The 18,989-nt window shown below is 33.1% G+C and overlaps 3 protein-coding genes and 1 pseudogene across 3 annotated transcripts; 3 read left to right on the plus strand and 1 right to left on the minus strand.

Moving 5' to 3' along the window:
• Positions 1 to 492: 492 nt before the first annotated feature.
• Positions 493 to 1,877, minus strand: LOC120114781. The gene is made up of 2 exons (XM_039135569.1): positions 1,172 to 1,877; positions 493 to 708 (listed from the first exon to the last, which is right to left on the minus strand). The coding sequence occupies exon 1, from the start codon at positions 1,781 to 1,783 to the stop codon at positions 1,205 to 1,207; it is 579 nt and encodes a 192-aa protein (XP_038991500.1). The 5' UTR covers positions 1,784 to 1,877; the 3' UTR covers positions 493 to 708; positions 1,172 to 1,204.
• A 2,160-nt stretch (positions 1,878 to 4,037) lies between these two features.
• Positions 4,038 to 5,398, plus strand: LOC120114792 (60S ribosomal protein L19-1-like). Its single transcript, XM_039135575.1, has 3 exons — positions 4,038 to 4,254; positions 4,826 to 4,948; positions 5,070 to 5,398. Exons 1-3 carry the CDS (start codon positions 4,143 to 4,145, stop codon positions 5,381 to 5,383), a joined length of 549 nt encoding a protein of 182 aa, XP_038991506.1. The 5' UTR covers positions 4,038 to 4,142; the 3' UTR covers positions 5,384 to 5,398.
• A 2,792-nt stretch (positions 5,399 to 8,190) lies between these two features.
• Positions 8,191 to 15,581, plus strand: LOC120219068 (phospholipase D zeta 1-like). The gene is made up of 20 exons (XM_039215916.1): positions 8,191 to 8,418; positions 8,528 to 8,629; positions 8,753 to 8,874; positions 8,990 to 9,131; positions 9,444 to 9,614; positions 10,096 to 10,269; positions 10,725 to 10,967; positions 11,067 to 11,183; positions 11,445 to 11,584; positions 11,696 to 11,845; positions 12,380 to 12,536; positions 12,624 to 13,103; positions 13,548 to 13,658; positions 13,775 to 13,921; positions 13,996 to 14,193; positions 14,323 to 14,424; positions 14,712 to 14,843; positions 14,978 to 15,043; positions 15,191 to 15,252; positions 15,341 to 15,581. The coding sequence occupies exons 1-20, from the start codon at positions 8,191 to 8,193 to the stop codon at positions 15,579 to 15,581; spliced, it is 3,285 nt and encodes a 1,094-aa protein (XP_039071847.1).
• Positions 15,582 to 17,395: 1,814 nt separating this feature from the next.
• On the plus strand, positions 17,396 to 18,637 carry LOC120219079 (annotated as a pseudogene).
• The last annotated feature ends 352 nt before the right edge of the window (positions 18,638 to 18,989 follow it).

The following is an 18,989-nucleotide window of genomic DNA, read 5'->3' on the forward strand; positions in this document are numbered from 1 at the left end:
CAGGAAATTCTGAACAGGAAACCGAGTTCCTCCGCCACTGTTGCCCCGCCACTGCTGTTGACCTACTTTGCAGTACATCTAATCCTTGCCGAGGCATTCATATAGACAATGTCAATTTTGCAGTACGCCGGTCCTCAGAATGACAACCTGCCTTTCAGTTCCAATCGTCTGAATGCCAAGGTCGCCTACCATGGTTTCCAAAGCCCTCCACCTTGCCGTTAGGTGGATTACAATGATCCAAAAAGACTTTACTTACTGTCTGAGCCAAAGAATTTATGGAAATATAGAGAACATATGTAAAAAAAAAAAAAGCAACACTAGATATAGCTAAGTGTACTATAACTATATTGATGTCAATTCCATTTGTAATTCCCAGATTTTAGTGTACATTAATTCCTAATCCAATTGATACATGGTTTTGATCTACAAATGTTGCTCGTGGTGAAAATTCATAAGCAAGTTCAATCTGGATTCATAAGTGTCGGATACGAATATCTTTAATTCGGAACAAATCATATCACCTCAAAAAGGTTTCAAAAGTATGAACATTGACTTATCAAGGAACAGGGAGATTAGATCTTCAATTCACCATTATGAACCCAAAAACTCGACATTTGCTTCATAGCCTGCAGAACATCTTCAGAAACTTTTTCCCATGACTCATTTTTCTCAAACTAGTCATATCCAACACCCATATTCGACACATTCCTGAACATATATATGACAATACAACCTTCTGATTATGTTCTAGATAAGTTAATAAAAACGTAAATATATTCCTATTCAACACTCAGGTGAATCCAAACCGAATAACACAGTGAGAATCTACTTGACGACAGTGCAAATTTAAAAATAATTTTCCCAGGACTGAAGATCATAAACTAAATTGCAATAATGCAAGGCAATTGACATCACGAACTTCAGATCACTGAAACTAAGCAACTCTACCATGAAACTTTTGCTACTAAAAACAAACATCACAAAATTTTCAATAATCAATTCAACAACATTGCTATGGCATTCATTAAATCAAATCAAATAGTTACAGCAACAGTGGAAATCGCTAGTAATTGTTATAAAAAACTATAAACAATTGAGTACATGTACAGAACTTGAATTTGATATATATATATATATATAAATATATCAAAAGAAGAGATTTTAACAATACCCATCGGTCTTCAAATCATCAAACTGAAGTGAGTCACATCGGAACCTTCTCTCTATCATCGGCTTCATCGATTCCGTTCGCCACAATTCTAACCATCTTCTTAAAAGCGAAATGAACACAATTCGACAAAGCGATCCATGAAATCACCTCGTACAAAAAATCTAGAGCTGTACCCGTCCACGGAGACGGAGATTCATCCCAATTCTTCTCTCCAAACCCGCCAAAATTCCAACCACTCCCTCCGCCATTCCCGCCGCCGAAATTACCATATCCGTCGCCGCCGTCACTACCAAAAAAGAATCCGTGTTCTTCGCCGTCGTTGGAATCGTCGCCAGTGAACAACTTCCGCTTTGTGTGGCGCCTTCTTCGGAGGAGAATTCGAGGCAATGTCTTATAGGAGTTGGGCTTTACGGGAGGAGGCGCGACGGCGTCGATGGGGACTATTCCGGCGGTTACATGGAATATTCCCATATTACCGGCGGATGAATCGGAGGAGAGGTAAAAGCAACTGTTGGCAGTCAAGTAATGGTGACGATCGAGGACTAATTTCGCAAATCCTAGTCCTTGGGAAGTGGCTACCGCTACGGCATCGCAAATTAAAGAGAGTTCCATTGGGTAAAATAGCAATTGAAATTAATTTGACAAAAAAAATTAGGGCTTTTGTGAGAAATTGGGGAAAGGAAATTTGGGGACTTTTGCGTAGTGAAGGTCGAGGACGATATAAGAATCGAAAGAGAAAACGCAACGTGTATTTATATGGTCGTTTGGATGGGCGTTGAATTTTGACGGTGGCTGGGAAAATGAGGGTAAATTTGGTATTATAATTTAAAAGTAATTTTAAAAGTGTAGTATAAAATAATTTTTAAAAGTGATTTATAAAAGTATAATTTAAAATTTAATTGTTTAAATTATTGTTAAAAATTGAATTTGAAAAGATAAATATTTATTATATACATTATGTTGTAAATTAAAAATATAAAAATTTAAATTATATTTTTAAAGATGTTATTATTAAATTATTAAAATCAAATATAAATATATAATTGAGTGAAGTTCATGCACGAATAAAGATAAAATTATATTTTGTTTCCAAAGCAAAGTTGAAAATAAAAAGAATGTAAATCTTAACTTTTAGCGGTTAGTTTAAAACTATCGTTTTAACTATATTTTTTATCTTTTATTTGTTTGGTATTGATTTTACTGTCAAAAATAACTTTTTAATTAAAAGTGCTTTTTAGAAATTATTATCAAACGGATCATGAATCATATTAGTAGTTTAATCAATTAAATTATTATTTTTAGGGTTTAATGGATTATATTAATTGAATTATCAGTTAGTAATATTAAGTAAAATAATTTTAAAAAATTAGGGTAAACTAAACGTATCCTAACTATCACTTTTGTTATGTTTTGATTATTAGATCATTTTTTAAAAAAATCATACTTAACTTTTAGTTTTAGATTCATTTTATCATTCATCGTTAAAAAATTAACGATATTGCTTATGTGTCACCATAAAGTGATACTATATCATCATTGTGAAAATAAAAAAAAATATCATGTCAGCAGTTTTATTAATTGCTTAACGGTGAATGACCAAAATAAAATTAAAACGTAATGATATATATGATTTTGAAAAAAAAAATTAAATAACATACATTTATTTTAATCTTAAATATTAAATAAGAAATTAATATTTGATAAATATATTATATAAAATAATATTTTTTAGACTACATTTATTTTAATCTTAAATTATAATTTTTTTGGGTAGAAACCGCTAGTTTTATATTATGTTTTAAGATTTAAAAGTTTGTGTTTATAGTTTGGTATTTATGATTTATAGTTTACAATTTAGGATTTAAAGTTAAAGTTTTAGATTAAAAAATAGTTTGTGTGAATTAAAATTTACAGACTGTGTATTAAATAATAAATCTATATACAATGATATTTTGTATATATCTCAGGATATGTTGGGACAAATTATTCTAAAAATTGAGCTAAAAAAATTTAAATAAATTTATCTTTAATTACGATGTAAAAAATTAATTCTATTAAATTAAATTGAAAGTCATAAAATTTAAATATTTTTACTATATCTACTTATAATGCAATAGTATATGAAAATGATTTACTTTTATTAAATTTATATATTCATATTAAGAGTTATTTTGATTTGAAAACCTAATTTTTTTCTTATTATCTTTGTCCCTTATATTTTTCATCTTTGTTGGTCGGTTACTAGATTAATTTTAGTGCTAATTATCAATAGTTAATATATATATATATATTGTTTCTCATCTTTGCTTTTTTTTAATTTTAATAATTATATTTTTATAATACGTTTTTCTCTGTTTTTATCACATATTTTCCTATGTTTTTTTATCGTTGTTTCATTTATAAATTTTTTTTATCAGGATTGAATTTGATGTTGGATATCACTTATTTGTTATCATATTGATCTTTCATGCTTTGAAACATTGGTCGACTCTGATTTATAGTTTTCGGTGGTCTTTTAGTAACTTGATCATCCTTCGTGGTTCGTTTGCTGATGCGATTATATATGTTTGTATCTATCTTTTGTTCGAGATTTTTAGTTAGATTTTTTTAATATTTTTCTTGTATAGTTACTGTGTGACCTTAAGTGACTAATTTCAAGTGTAATTGATTGTATAAAATATTCTAATTATATGTTTAATTTACGATTATAATTATAAACGTTTATTATAGTTTTATATATTTCATCTTCTATAAGAAAACAATGCATTAAGGAGAATCTTAATTAAGCCCAACAACTAACAAAATGGGCCAACCCTTTCAATCTTTTCCTGGATCAATACCAAAAGCCCTAACCCTAACAAAATATCGGATATGGTTATAAAGGCCGCCTCCGCCTTTTTGTGCAAGAAACACTCTAGTTTTCCGCTCTCAGAAACACACGGAAGAGAGGGGACGGGAAAGGAAGACGACTATGGTGTCCTTGAAGTTACAGAAGCGGCTCGCCGCTAGCGTCCTGAAGTGTGGTCGCGGCAAGGTTTGGATCGACCCCAATGAAATCAATGAGATCTCCATGGCCAACTCCAGTAAGTTGCTTCAATTCTTTCTACTTCATTATCCTGATTCAGTTCATTTCTATTTGTTATATATATGTATGTGTAGGTTTTGTTTGGTTCCTTAAGAAAATGAAATGATTGATTCAGATTTGTATTTATACTTATTTCTAGTTGGTAAACTCAGTAAGAACAGCTTAAGGAGTGGTGTTTACTGAAGAACTAGTTTGTAAAATGAAATAAAATCAGCTCTGCAATACTTTTTTTATCTGTTGGATTGTCGTTGATGTTCTAATGATATTCTTAAACTGTTTCTGATAATATTTAGCATAGTACTAAATTGTGGCTGTGGTGTGGTTGTGGATGTTGCCGACGATACCACATGATTTATTTCCTAAAAATAAATATGTTTTTATGTTGTTGATGCAGTTTGTGGTATCACGATGACCTTGAATACGATGCGTCCATTTATACTGCATTGCGGCTGCAATTTAGTACTATGATATTTATGGTTTCATGATTTGAAGCTGCTTGTGATCTATTGTTTCTGTTTTCCCCTTCCAACCAGTTTGCATGTTAAGAATTTGATCACTGGTTTTTGCAGGGCAGAACGTCCGGAAACTTGTGAAGGATGGTTTTATTATCCGGAAGCCTACCAAGATTCATTCCCGTTCTCGTGCACGCCGAATGAAGGAGGCCAAGAGAAAGGGCCGACACTCTGGATATGGTGCGATTAATCCTCGATTCAGTAGCCTATATTTATCGTGTTGGGTTCAACGGTTGTGTGCCATTGTTGTTCCTTGAAGTTCTTATTAAGCTAGACATTATCATCATCTCACTGCTTTAAGGGAAGAGGAAGGGTACCCGGGAGGCAAGATTGCCGACGAAAATCCTATGGATGAGGAGAATGCGTGTGTTGAGGCGATTGCTTCGCAAGTACAGGGAGTCTAAGAAGATTGACAAGCACATGTACCATGACATGTGCATGAAGGTGAAGGGTAATGTGTTTAAGAACAAGCTTGTGTTGATGGAAAGTATCCACAAGTCCAAGGCCGAGAAGGCAAGAGAAAAAACACTTTCTGACCAGTTCGAGGCCAAGCGTGCTAAGAAGCGAGCAGGGAGAGAAAGATGGGCAGAAGAGAAGAACGCCTTGCACAGGTAGTTCTTCACATCTATTGAACCAAAATTGTAGTGTTTGGTTCACGGATTTTTGCATTCTTGAGAGGAATCTTTTTATCCGGGAATTTGTTTCCCACGTTTGGATGGCCACATTCCCAAAAGAGGGTAAAAGTTCAATACCAACACTAAGCTGGAAACACGTAGTCTTTTTTTTTTTTTTTTTTGTTAACTACATGGACGATCACTATCTTTCAGTTTTGCTCATTTTTTGTTATTGATTTTAAAATACATAAGATATGATCACTTACGTTTTTATTTAAGATGTAGTCACTCTGAATTAACTCTCGTTAACAACAATTAAATATTTTTTATATAATCACACATTTGATCCCTTCTATTACATTTCTCTCAATTTAGTCATACTTTTAATAAATTAAAATAAATTTAATCATCCAATTGAAAGATGTAAGGTTGTTAAAAAATACTCGACCCGATTGACCAGTTGTAAGTATTTATAATAAAAATACTCGATTTTCTGAGTCGGGTACCAGACCAGTTTTGGGTCGAGCATGTGTCACAAAATGTTAGTTAACTAAATACCCTTTGACCCGATATCCGATTTATTATATATTTTTATTTTATTTTATATTAAATTTTATTCATAATTCTCAAATTATTTTACTCTAACATTCTAATATCCTAATTTCTTAAATTTTAACACCATAACATTCTAAATTCTTAATTTCTTAAATTATTTCACATTAATGTTCTAAATTATTTTTTAAAAATATTTATTTTAATTTTAAAACATTTGAAATTTCATTATATTTCTTTATTTTAAATTTTTAATATATTTTATTCTAATTATGTAATTTGAATTTTAAACTTTATGTATGAATTATATATATTATATACTTTTAAATTTTAGAATTTTAGAATATTTTGATATAATTTTTTAAAAATAATATAATTTAAAGAAAAAGTAAAAAATCATGAACCAGGTATCCGTGACCCGAATTATATATAATATAATTATATATATATATATATATTAACCTTAAATATTTTTATATTAACTTATTAAATATATTTTACTATTAACTTAGTTTAAAAATATTTTATTTTCATTTTCATTTTCATTTAAAAATATATAGTTTATTTTAATTTATTAAAAATATAATTAAATTAAAAGAATATATAAATAATATGGATATATCCAAATATTTAACTGTTGTTAATCTTGTTTTTGATTGCTTCTGTGACTAAAATGTTTGTTTGAGCGTTGCAGGGACCTGGTGCAAAGGCAGCAGCGCAACAGGCCGAGTAAGATGCGTGACAGAATTGTTTTGTTTTTGTTTCTTCATGTGTTTTCAACTGCTCTAATTTGGATTTCTTTTTTATATCTGCGGGGGAGTTAAGAAGTGAATGTAAGTGAGAAAAAGCATTTAGTTTTTTATTTTATTTTATGTTTTATTTTCTTACTTTACATATGATTTGACTTTTGAAAACCCACGGAGTTTATAGTATCGGTACTCAGACTTTAAGTATCGATATTTCCTGCACTAAATATAAAATATAGCAGTTGGAAAAAAGTAATATCAATACTGATATATGAAGTATCGGTACTATTATAATAAGTTATTACGGTATAACCTGTATTCAATTCTTGGTCGATTAGTCTGGACTGAATATTGTAACGACTAATGGTTAGTATTATAAAAGTTCATTATTTACTAATACATTATTGTTCGAAACCGATATCTCTTCCGTTTCGTTAACGATAATATACAAAAATGAAATTAGAATATGAATGGAATACATTGGTCATGGGTTGAGAAATGAAAGCTGAACGTTCAATGAATTTAAAGTGTTCGCATCTTAAAGATTTGCTGCATATTATTTATTGTGTTGCTATTTAACTCGAAATCAATTCAGTTAAGGAATATTATAATAAATTAATATTTTTATTATCAAAAATTTGTTTTTATATAATTAAATTGTTAGATATTTTGATAAATTTGAGAGATTAAGCAAGCAAGTCAGTTTTGCCTTAAATCAAGGGTTGAATGTAACTAACAACAGTAAATTAACTAATGCTTGGGTCTATTTATTTTAATTTTTTAAAAAGAAATAAATTTTTATTTGAATTTGGTTAAGAGCTTATAATTAGTGTTTAATATAGATTTATTAAAAAGTTTTTTTTATTTACGATTTGCTCCTTAAACTTTATCATACTTTAGTATTTAAACTATTGTTTTATTTTCGTTTTTTTTTTGTAAAAAAAATATGACAATGATAAGACTTGAAAATTTTAAGTATCCACAACAACAAAAGTATGTATATGTAAGTGATCAAATTGTAAATTAAACCATTAAGAGATTCAAAATCAAAACATGCTTCATGGTTTTAATTTATGTATTGCAAATAAAATTTAAATACTTATGAGACCACTAAACTATCACGAAAATAATCTTTTTGATCAATACTCTTTTGAATATTAAAAAGTGATCATTAATTTTGTCAAATTATTGTTATTTCATAATATATAGAGAATAATTTATAATAATTTAATAAATTGAAATATTATTTTATAATATTTAAAGGTTTATTGACTAAAAGTATCATCTCCATATAATTAAGTGACCTCTAAGTACTTTGCCCAAAATGAGAGAAAGAAGAACCTTGAAAAGCCAAGCGAAGCAATAGTTTATTTCTATCACTCGATCAGCAACACATTCTCTCAATGCTATTCGATTTTCGAATTTATCAGATCAAATCCACAAGGAAAAAGTAAAACAACAAAAAAGAAATTATCGGATCTTTGATTAAGTTTCCAATCAAGCCAATTCAATGGAGTCGGATCAAAGTGGCCTACGGTACTTGCAAATGCAGCAGCAGGAGCCAGCAGCACCATCGATGGTGACACAATTCTTCTCGTTCACTCCAGGTGTAGCCCCTGAGTCGACTCGCATTTTCGACGAGTTACCTAAAGCATCCATCGTTTCCGTCTCTAGACCCGACGCCGGCGATATCAGCCCCATGCTTTTGTCTTACACCATCGAATTCCGATACAAACATGCAAGTTTTCCTTTTTGATCAAATTCCTCCTTTCTCGAATTTGTTTGAAACTTTGAATTTCGAATTACATCTTTTACGATCTTAACTTTTCTACTTTTTAATGTTTCAGTTTAAGTGGCGGTTATTGAAGAAGGCTTCGCACGTTTTTTACTTGCACTTTGCTTTGAAGAAGCGGCTGTTTATCGAAGAAATTCACGAGAAGCAAGAACAGGTCTGTGTAGATATAACGACAGTGTTTACATGTATGAAGGTTTCTTGTTTATTGATTACTGGTTGGCTCAGAATGGATTAGGATTTTGATGCGGTTTTCTTTATGAATATTATTATATTAAAGGTTAAAGAATGGCTTCAAAATCTAGGAGTAGGAGACCAAGTACATACGCCGGTTCTGCACGAAGATGATGAACCGGATGAAGATTCTAATTCATTACATCATGATGAAAGTGTGAGAAACAGGTAAATTGTTATTGTTGCCAACTTCCCTATGCAAAGGAAAAGAAAATTTTAACTCCTAGTACTTACGAGTGTTTTTCTGTTCTTTCTTCCCCCCCTTGTTTTTGTATCTATTCAGAGATGTTCCGTCAAGTGCTGCTCTTCCGGTTATTACACCAGCCTTGGGATGGCAGTCTTCTATCTCTGATAGAGCAAAGGTTGCAATGCAGAAATATTTGAATAACTTTCTTGGAAATTTGGACATTGTTAACTCTAGAGAGGTATGCATTTGTCCATCTATATTTAACTTCATAGGTATTAGACCTTCCTTCAATAAATGACCGGATTCAACTTAGCTTTTTCTTCATGGAACAATCATTACGTAGAAGAGTCCTCCTAAATGCTGTTTCAGTAAACTATCAGTTGATAAATTGAAAGGGTTGTTTAATTGTAGTCGGATTTTGTAATTGAAGTGTAAAAACATAGAAATTGGAATGTGATTAGTAATCACTATGTGTTCAATGTTTAGATATTTGTTACTCTATTTCCCTCTTTTATTGTTTGTATAGGCATCTCTGTCAATTTTCTTGTAGGTTTGCAGATTTTTGGAGGTTTCATCGTTGTCGTTTTTACCAGAATATGGCCCTAAGCTAAAGGAAGAGTATGTAATGGTGAAACATCTACCAAAAATTGCCAGGAATGATGACTCTGATAGATGTTGTGCATGCCCTTGGTTCAATTGTTGTAATGACAACTGGCAAAAGGTAATGTGATTTCATTTCAGAAATGTCAGTTAATATTCAACTTAAAATGTGCTTGTTCCAGAACCTACTTTGCACATGCTTGCGGTGCAGAAAATACTAATTGACCCTTTCACTATCCAAATATTCTTGGGTAGGTGGGAAACGGGCATGCCAGTTTTCATATGCTGTGCTCCTGCAAGAGATATCACTTGGTCAACTGTGCTTAGTGAGGTAGCATGTAATAATGTATAGTAATAGCCTGCTGTTGCATAACGGGCGCGATGGGTTAAAGTTAAACTAAATGAATATTAATGATTTGGGGAGAGAGTTTTGAAGACGGGTTAATGATTGTCATACTTAGATTCTTATGCTTGAGAGAATTGGCTGTTGTAGTATCTTAGCTTGCTAGAATGTTAAATATTTTGTACCATAATTTTTTGCCATATGGACAGTAACTCTCCGGTTGGACCATAAAGAGGCACTCCTTTGCTATTATTTTCAGGTGTGGGCTGTACTAAAACCTGGATTCTTGGCCTTTCTGGAAGATCCTTTTGATAATAAACCTTCAGATATAATTGTTTTCGATGTACTACCTACCTCAGATGGTAACGGTGAGGGCTGGATATCACTAGCAGCAGAAGTGAGGGAACGTAATCCTTTACGCCATGCCTTTAAGGTCAGCAGAATACTTGTCCTTTCTCTGGAAATTCTTTCCTCTGATGGACACGCTATTCAATTTAACCTTTTAGCAGGCATTTTAAAGTTTAAGATAGTGTTGTTCATAATCAATGACCTTTTATTGCAACTTCTTTTTCTTTTTTTGATTTGGATAAACTCCCTGACATTTTTTTTTCAATAGAAAACCTAAGGTGATGGATACGTATGCTATCCAAACAGATAGTTACTCCAAAAATCCCTGATCATTAATCTTTATTAACATCACATCAAGTACCAAACATATAGGATCAGGATAATTTATGGGTTTTTTTGCACTGAAGATCTTTTTTGAAGTCGTATTCTTTCTATACATTAACATAACTATTTGCCTCTATAATGGTGGGTTAAGTTGTATGTCTGATGAATATATCTAGAGAAACTCACTTTCTAACAGATAATTGGGAACTTCAAAAGGTCACATGTGGAGTCCGGAGCATAAGGATAAGAACCAAGAGTAGTGCTAGAGTTAAAGACTGGGTTGCTGCAATTAATGATGCCGGTCTTAGGCCTCCAGAGGGCTGGTGCCATCCTCATCGTTTTGGCTCTTTTGCTCCTCCAAGGGGTTTGACAGATGATGGTAGTCAGGCTCAGTGGTTTGTAGATGGTCGTGTAGCGTTTAATGCTATAGCTTCGTCAATTGAGGATGCTAAATCAGAGGTCTGTCCTTTCTAATCTTGCAGGTCGACCTGAGTTGTATTCAAACTGACTTTTTTCTTCAGCATAAATAGCCTTTTTTTTATCCTAAAATTTGTGCAGATATTTATGTGTGGATGGTGGCTTTGCCCAGAATTGTATCTACGCCGTCCTTTCCGTGAGCATGCATCTTCCAGGCTCGATGCTTTGCTGGAAGCCAAAGCAAAGGAAGGGGTTCAGGTACTGTAATTTTCATTTATATATTTCTAGGAAGTTCGTAAGAACTTTTTTTTCTAAAGACTTTTGGTTTCATATAGAGCCCCTTTAAAAGTTACAAGCCTTATTTAACTGTTAAAAATGTTTTTATTTTATCTTTTAAAACAAATTAAAATTCTTCTTCTACGGTATATATATGTCCAATCCTCACGAGAAGATGTTATGCTTAGCTAACTAATTTTCAAGTTATTTACTTTAGTGGTCTGAATGTGTCTATGATTGCAGATACACATCCTTCTTTACAAAGAACTTGCTCTTGCCTTGAAAATCAACAGTGTCTATTGCAAGAAAAAGCTTCTTAGCATTCACGAGAATGTGAGGGTATTGCGTTATCCTGACCACTTCTCTGCCGGTGTCTATCTATGGTATGCATTACTTGGAGAATTGAGTATGCAAATGCATTTATGTTGAAACCTTTATTGCGCTAATATATTGGATTTTTTTTTACTCTGAATATGTATTTCTTCTACATGTAGGTCCCACCATGAAAAACTTGTAATTGTTGATAACCAAATTTGTTTTATTGGAGGACTTGATTTATGCTTTGGTCGCTATGACACATTTGAACACAAAGTGAGCGATAATCCTCCCGTAATATGGCCTGGAAAAGACTATTATAATCCTAGGTAAGCTTTTAGCTTAAGCAAAGATTCTCCTTTGAATATTTGATAATACTTTTAAGAAAATGTTTTCAAATTCAACTTGTCCATTCATTTTGGCCTTTCATGAGCTCGTCAAATATCAGTGGTCATTAAGTATTATATGCTTAATTTACACACTCTTATGCTGTACTGTTCTATTACAATGACGTCATTAATAGAGTGATGGACTATTTTGGCTGATTTTACAATCTATCATAAATTTGACATGGCAACTTGCTTCTGCTTAATGTATCTTCCACTCTCGAGGTTTTGGTCTTGTTCCTTAATAGATGTTCCCCAACAGTTCTTGAATTCTAATCAACGGGATTAACTCCTTTGTTTGTTTAAAGTGACCATGAGTTTCCAAACCTCCAAGAGTTTGTAACTTCTTATTCTGCGCCTCCCTCTTCCCACTCTTTTTTATAACCATCTTGAAAAACAGGGTTAACTATTTGTGGTTATGATTATGGTTTTTTTTAAGCTCTTTCAGTTCCTAACCAATTTCCCATTGCCTTCCAGGGAATCTGAACCGAATTCATGGGAAGATACAATGAAAGATGAGTTGGATCGTGGAAAATATCCTCGAATGCCTTGGCATGATGTACATTGTGCACTCTGGGGACCACCTTGTCGTGACGTAGCACGACATTTTGTTCAGCGCTGGAACTATGCCAAGGTCATTTTTATTCAGAATTAATATAGTAGTAAACATGTCATAAATGTGTTATTTAACAAAATTTTGCTGCTTTTTTACCATAAGTAGAGAAATAAAGCTCCATATGAGAAAGCAATTCCACTACTTATGCCTCAGCAGCATATGGTGATTCCACATTATATGGGAAGAAGCAACGAGATTACTGAGGACAGTAGTAGTCATACAGGCCGCGGACATGATTCCTTTTCTTCTATGTCATCTTTACAAGATATTCCTCTACTTTTGCCTCAAGAGGCTGATTGTAGTTCATTTCCAAAATCAAACGAGCCAGACTCTACTGCTGGTAAAAGTACTTATTTTCCTTTCCGAAAGTCCAAAATAGAACCAGTTGCAGACACACCCATGACAAGCTTTGTTGATGACCTTGGCTCCCCGGATATTAATATGGAAAAACCTGTGGATTTAAAAAAGCAACCTGGAAGCAAACTTATAGACCCTGAGTGGTGGGAAACACAGGAAAAGGGTGATCAAGTTGATGTCGATGATAAAACTGGACAGGTTGGTCCGCGAACTTCATGTCATTGTCAGGTGGGTTATATATTAGTTGAGACTTGATAACAAACTGTATCTGTCTCATGATATTTGTTTATTTTTCATTATTTTGATATCCCGATTTCTTAGTCTTATTTCCTAACATTCATAAATATGCCATTGAAATTCTTGTCATATACTTTGTTAAACAGCATATAGCTGTAACAAGATAAGGAAAAGTAAACTTAAAAGGATGGGAACACGAAAGTAATATCTATGGTAAATTTTCGTTTGTATTCAGTTCTGCGCATTTGCAACCCATGGAGTTTTTTTTGTGCATAATGAACTCTATTATTCATCTTCTGCTGTTACTTTGGGTTAGGCACAATGAAATATTAATGCGACCAGCTACTATATCTACTGTTCTATTTGACTTTTGTTTTCATTTAAAGTTAGACTTTTTAGCTTATATGTAGTATAAACAAGATCTATGATTTTCAGATCATAAGGAGTGTCAGTCAGTGGTCTGCTGGAACCAGCCAAATAGAAAAGAGCATACACTGTGCTTATTGCTCCCTCATTGAGAAAGCAGAACACTTTGTTTATATAGAGGTATATGCCTATTTTTATTTTTATTTTTAAAAAAACTTTTGTTGATGTTCATATGAATCTATTAATTACATGATTTATCCTTACTGTTGGTTTCATTCTTCCACGACCTTTCCCAGAACCAATTTTTCATATCAGGACTCGCAGGAGATGAAATTATCAAGAATCGAGTCTTGGAAGTATTATACTGGCGTATTTTACGAGCACACAGTGAAAACAAGTGTTTCAGGGTTATCATTATCATACCCCTGCTTCCTGGTTTCCAGGTTCTGGCCGATAATCTTTAAACTTGTATTTCAGATCAAGGCCTTAAGCTTGAACTCATAATTAATTTCAACAGGGAGGTCTTGATGATGCTGGTGCAGCATCAGTGAGAGCCATAATGCATTGGCAGTATCGAACCATTCGTAGAGGCCATAATTCGATATTGCATAATCTTTATGATCGCATTGGTCATAAAACTCATGATTACATATCCTTCTATGGTCTTAGATCATACGGCAAACTTTTTGATGGTGGCCCTGTGGCTACCAGTCCGGTATGTTTTTGCATTAACATTTTTCTTCCTCATTATTAATTCTCTTGACGGTGGCATAACGTGTCAGTGAAAGTTTAGCATGTAGCATACCCTTGTTTGACAAGTAATTCACCCCTACTGTTTCTGCAGATATATGTTCATAGTAAAATCATGTTAATTGATGACTCGGCGGCCATAATCGGATCCGCTAATATTAACGATAGAAGTTTACTTGGATCAAGAGATTCAGAGGTATCACTGCATTCTGGATTGCTTAAATGTTTTGGTGAAATTTGAGTATTTGACTGAAAAGATAAATATAGTTCAGGTCTAAATGTTAATAGAGGTGAAGGACGAGATATAATTGAATCAGGATTACAAGTTGCTGGCAATTTAGCATCAAAATATATCTGAAATTCGGTATAACAGTTTTGATGGTTTGATTGTGTAACACTTCAATGCTTTGTATAGATCCTTGACTGACATTTAACATCTTTATTACTTCTATATGAGTTTTGATTTCACAAGTAATACTTCAGATCGGTGTGCTTATCGAAGACAAAGAATTAGTTGATTCACGGATGGGAGGAAATCCATGGAAGGCTGGAAAATTTGTTTTGAGTCTTCGCCTTTCGTTGTGGTCTGAACATCTTGGTCTTCGGAAAGGAGAGGTTAGTCAGCCAGCATTCATTCATAGTTATTATGCTCATTGAATTGAACTATGAGATCAGTCTTGATATATATATATCTTGTTCATACAGCCTGATAAATGTGTTCTTCCTTTTTCCTTTTCTTCTCACCTCAGGTAAATCAAATAATCGACCCCATTTGTGATTCGAGTTATAAGGATATATGGGTTGCGACGGCAATGGTAAGGACTGGAATCATATGTTTATACGAGAACAAGAATTTTGGGTGGTTTAATAATCTCACATGGTTTAAGAACTCTCTCAGCTGTTCAATGACTCGATACTTGCATAGCACTTATATGACATATAGCTAATGATTTATATGGCAGTTGAATACAAACATATACCAGGAGGTCTTTTCATGTGTCCCGACCGACCTCATCCATTCCCGGTACACAATTACGTCTCTTTCGTGCTCCTTTCCGCTGCTCTTTAGTTACCCTTTCCCAACTTGTAACTTGATGTTCCGTGTTATGCAGGCTTGCACTTAGACAAACCCTCAGGGAAAGACAGTCTCACACTACAAGCGATTTAGGAATAGCCCCGGCGAAATCGGAATCGTCCCAGGCCGGAGAAATCGAAAAAGCCGATCCAACCGATCGATTAAAATTGGTTCGAGGACATCTTGTTTGTTTCCCCATGGATTTCATGTGCAGAGAAGATTTAAGACCAGTGTTCAATGAGAGTGAGTATTATGCATCTCCTCAAGTTTTTCATTGACATCTTTCCCCCTAACAAATTTGCTTAGAAACCCTATATTTTGACATCTTTGATTTGTTCTCCACTTTGTCTAGGATTTGAGCTTTGATTTTAAATTGGTAAAATACCTCTTAGTTTTTTTATTTCAAAATTTTGACAAATTGATTGAGCTGTAAATAAATCGAATTTGAACGGATAAATCTTTATTTATTTTCATTTTTTATATTCGTTTTATTTTTCTTAAGAATTTCATAATTGTAATAATGTTTATTTATTTAAAAATTAGAGTAAATTATACATTTTTTTTATAAAATTAATATTAATATTATTATATTCAAGAGTCGCATGCTTGATTCTTTAAAGGTATTCATTTTATTCCCTAATTTACCTATCACAATTTAATTTAAATACTAATTGTTGTTTAAAATGTAACGAATTTCTTATTTAAAATGTAACGAATTCCTTAATTTAATTATAAAAATATAAATATTAGGGTAAAGTACGCAAATGACCCTCCTATTATAAGATGTTATTTTGTTGAATCTTCCAATTATTAAAAGTTACAAAATGATTTCTCGACAATAGAACATTACTTTGTTAAGTCCTTCGACTACTAAAAGTTACAAAATGGTCACCCAATTCATTATGTTTCAAATTTGTCCCTTTTCGTTAGAAAATTGACAGTCGTCTGAGTTGGAAGTTAACATGTTAACTGAGATATGATAGTCACTTGAGATTTTGAGATTAGATTTTATCATATTCCAATCAGTAGGTTAAACGTCCAGCTCAAAATTTAGATTGTCGTCAATTTTTTAACGAAAGAGGATGAGTTTGGACCATAATGAATAGTCGGGTGACCATTTTGTAACTTTTAATAGTCAAAGGACTCAACAAACTAACATCCTATAGTTAAAGAACTATTTTGTAATTTTAATAATTAAAGGATTAACAAAGTAACATCTTATAACCGATGTATCATTTGTGTACTTTACCCTAAATATTATATATAAAAAAGATTTATTTCAAACAATAATTTAAATTGACATGGAAATGAGAGTTGGTAAAATTTTCTGACTAGGCCCATGAAAGGTCTATTAAATGTCTTCCAAATTAGAATATTAATATAAAAATAATGCAAATATTTTAATAATATATTACCGAATCTGAATAGGGGATTTGTCGACCTGTATTTATATATAAATTTATAATTGGTGTCAATTAATTTTAACTTAGATTTGAATATAAGAATTGATTTTTATATAGATATTGGTAGTTCATTAATGAGTTTAGATTTAATATTATAAATACTAATTATAAGAGTGATTCTCTTAATTTATTTTATTTCATTTGTAATATTAAAATCCAGATTCTAAACATTATTTTAAAGATTTAACGTTTCATGCTGACAAATCTCAAAGCATTATATTATACAGTAGCCTTAATATACAAGAAAATGCCTAATTAAATCAAACATTCTTGCCCAAATCTTGATTCTTCTCTAGGGTTACATGTAAGAATGAAGATCATGGTATATATCGGTTTATTTTTCTTAATTTGAATGAAAAATAATAATTTATAGTTATTGGAAAATGAAATCCAAGAGTAAATTCATATTTGACAATTTCAATATGAAAAAAAAAACACTTACGTTTTTTTCAGGAGAAATGGCTGAGATAATGTAAGTGGGATTTTTTTAATTCCCAATATAGTCTAACTCAGGGATTATTTCCCTATCTACGGTAAATTGAACATCTACCGTAAATTGAACAGTACTAACCTAAAGACGTCAGGTGCTCCACGCGTCTTCAAGCTAAATATGAAGACTACACGACTGCATGACGTCTTCAGGTAAATGAAGAAGACCCCAGGAGTACACGGCGTCTTCCGGCAAATTGAGAAGATCTTAACCCTAATAATCATCACTTTGATATCTGGAAAAAATCTTATTTGAAAACTTATGCCGACATCGACCTCGAGCTTAAGAACCACCCCGGCATCGATTCCTTCCGTAGCGGGACGACGGCTTTGACAATCATTAAACAGGTAAATTTTTGTTATTTCTTATGTCGCTTGAGTACTCGTGCTCATATTCAAACATGCTTGGTCGACTTTGAGATGGTCCGGTTAACAAAATTTTCTCGACATTGATGGATTAGGGCCAACATCTGGTTATAGCAAACGTTGGTGATTCTCGTGCAGTCCTAGCAACTACTTCAGATGGTGGCACATTGGTACCTCTTCAACTTACAGTTGACTTCAAGCCTAACATTCCTGGTTAGATAATGAACTTGTCACCACCTTATTTCACATAGTTTTTGTAACGACTCCATTCCAGGATGTTTCACCTGTGTAACTGCATACCGGAGCGGTCTCACCCGTGTAACTGAATACCGGAGCGGTGCAGAGGAGATGTCCTGGAACCGGTCATTACAACTTTTGAGGATCTTATCTTTTGTCTATATATATGTAACAGAGGAGGCTGAGAGAATAAGACAGTGCAATGGACTAGTATTTAGCTTAAGAGATGAACCAGGTGTGTACAGGGTGTGGACGCCAAATGGGAACACACCAGGGCTAGCTTTATGGAGAGCCATCGGCGACCATTGTGTCAAAGAGTTCGGCCTCATCTCGGTGCCCGATGTCACCCAAAGAAACATCACAATCAAAGACCGATTCGTCATTTTAGCAACAGATGGGGTATGAATTGTGTTCAGCTTTCAATTCCCTAATTCATTTTCCATTCCTTTAGTGCCTTGTAGTCCAAGGAATACAGAAAAAGGGTTAGTCCGATCGATCGGGAGAAAAGTTATTTAACACGTGTCTTCCGATGTTCGATTGAATTAGGTGTGGGATGTTATTTCAAACGAGGAAGCAGTCGAGATTGTTTCGACGGCAGAAGATCAGGAGAAATCGGCAAAGAAACTGGTTCAATGTGCCATAAGAGCATGGAAGTACAAGAAGAGAGGTATTGCAATGGATGATATTTCAGCAGCCTGCCTTTTCTTCCACCCAAGCTGTCTCGAAACGTTGACTTTGTCAAGGCTGCCGCCTTTACAAACACGGCGAAACTCAGCTAACCGTCCATTGCCGCTGGCCGTCAGCCATCAGCCGTTCATTGGCTCTGTATTACAGTACTATGTATGGATGTAATGTCAAAACTATTTGGTGTGTTAATAAGATAAGATGTATATGCTTGAGAAGATCCTTGGCCGCCTCAATTAATGGTACAATTACATTTCTAGCAACTTCAAAATTTTATTAGTTCAATTAAATCCTTAGTAGCCCCCATTTAAAGGGAAACCTTTCATATTTGGTGCTCCAATCAATTGAAGATATTTAGACATGCACAAATAATTTTTATTTTAGCCCTCTAATGTATAATATTTTAGCCCTATTTCGTGGACGAAAACACATTTTCGGACCGTGATT

The sequence above is a fragment of the Hibiscus syriacus genome, unplaced genomic scaffold, assembly GCF_006381635.1.
Source record: "Hibiscus syriacus cultivar Baekdansim isolate YM2019G1 unplaced genomic scaffold, ASM638163v2 tig00000778_pilon, whole genome shotgun sequence".
Taxonomy (NCBI): domain Eukaryota; kingdom Viridiplantae; phylum Streptophyta; class Magnoliopsida; order Malvales; family Malvaceae; genus Hibiscus; species Hibiscus syriacus.

What these genes read in the sequence shown, in the direction of transcription:
- LOC120114781 (XM_039135569.1), bottom strand. Translation starts at nt 1,783, where the DNA reads ATGGAACTCTCTTTAATTTGCGATGCCGTAGCGGTAGCCACTTCCCAA.
- LOC120219068 (XM_039215916.1), top strand. Translation starts at nt 8,191, where the DNA reads ATGGAGTCGGATCAAAGTGGCCTACGGTACTTGCAAATGCAGCAGCAG. An exon ending in TCTGCCGGTGTCTATCTATG is followed by an intron (nt 11,585 to 11,695) that starts GTATGCATTACT and finishes TTCTACATGTAG; the next exon opens with GTCCCACCATGAAAAACTTG. An exon ending in AACACTTTGTTTATATAGAG is followed by an intron (nt 13,659 to 13,774) that starts GTATATGCCTAT and finishes GACCTTTCCCAG; the next exon opens with AACCAATTTTTCATATCAGG.
- LOC120114792 (XM_039135575.1), top strand. Translation starts at nt 4,143, where the DNA reads ATGGTGTCCTTGAAGTTACAGAAGCGGCTCGCCGCTAGCGTCCTGAAG. An exon ending in GATCTCCATGGCCAACTCCA is followed by an intron (nt 4,255 to 4,825) that starts GTAAGTTGCTTC and finishes TGGTTTTTGCAG; the next exon opens with GGCAGAACGTCCGGAAACTT. An exon ending in GGGCCGACACTCTGGATATG is followed by an intron (nt 4,949 to 5,069) that starts GTGCGATTAATC and finishes CACTGCTTTAAG; the next exon opens with GGAAGAGGAAGGGTACCCGG.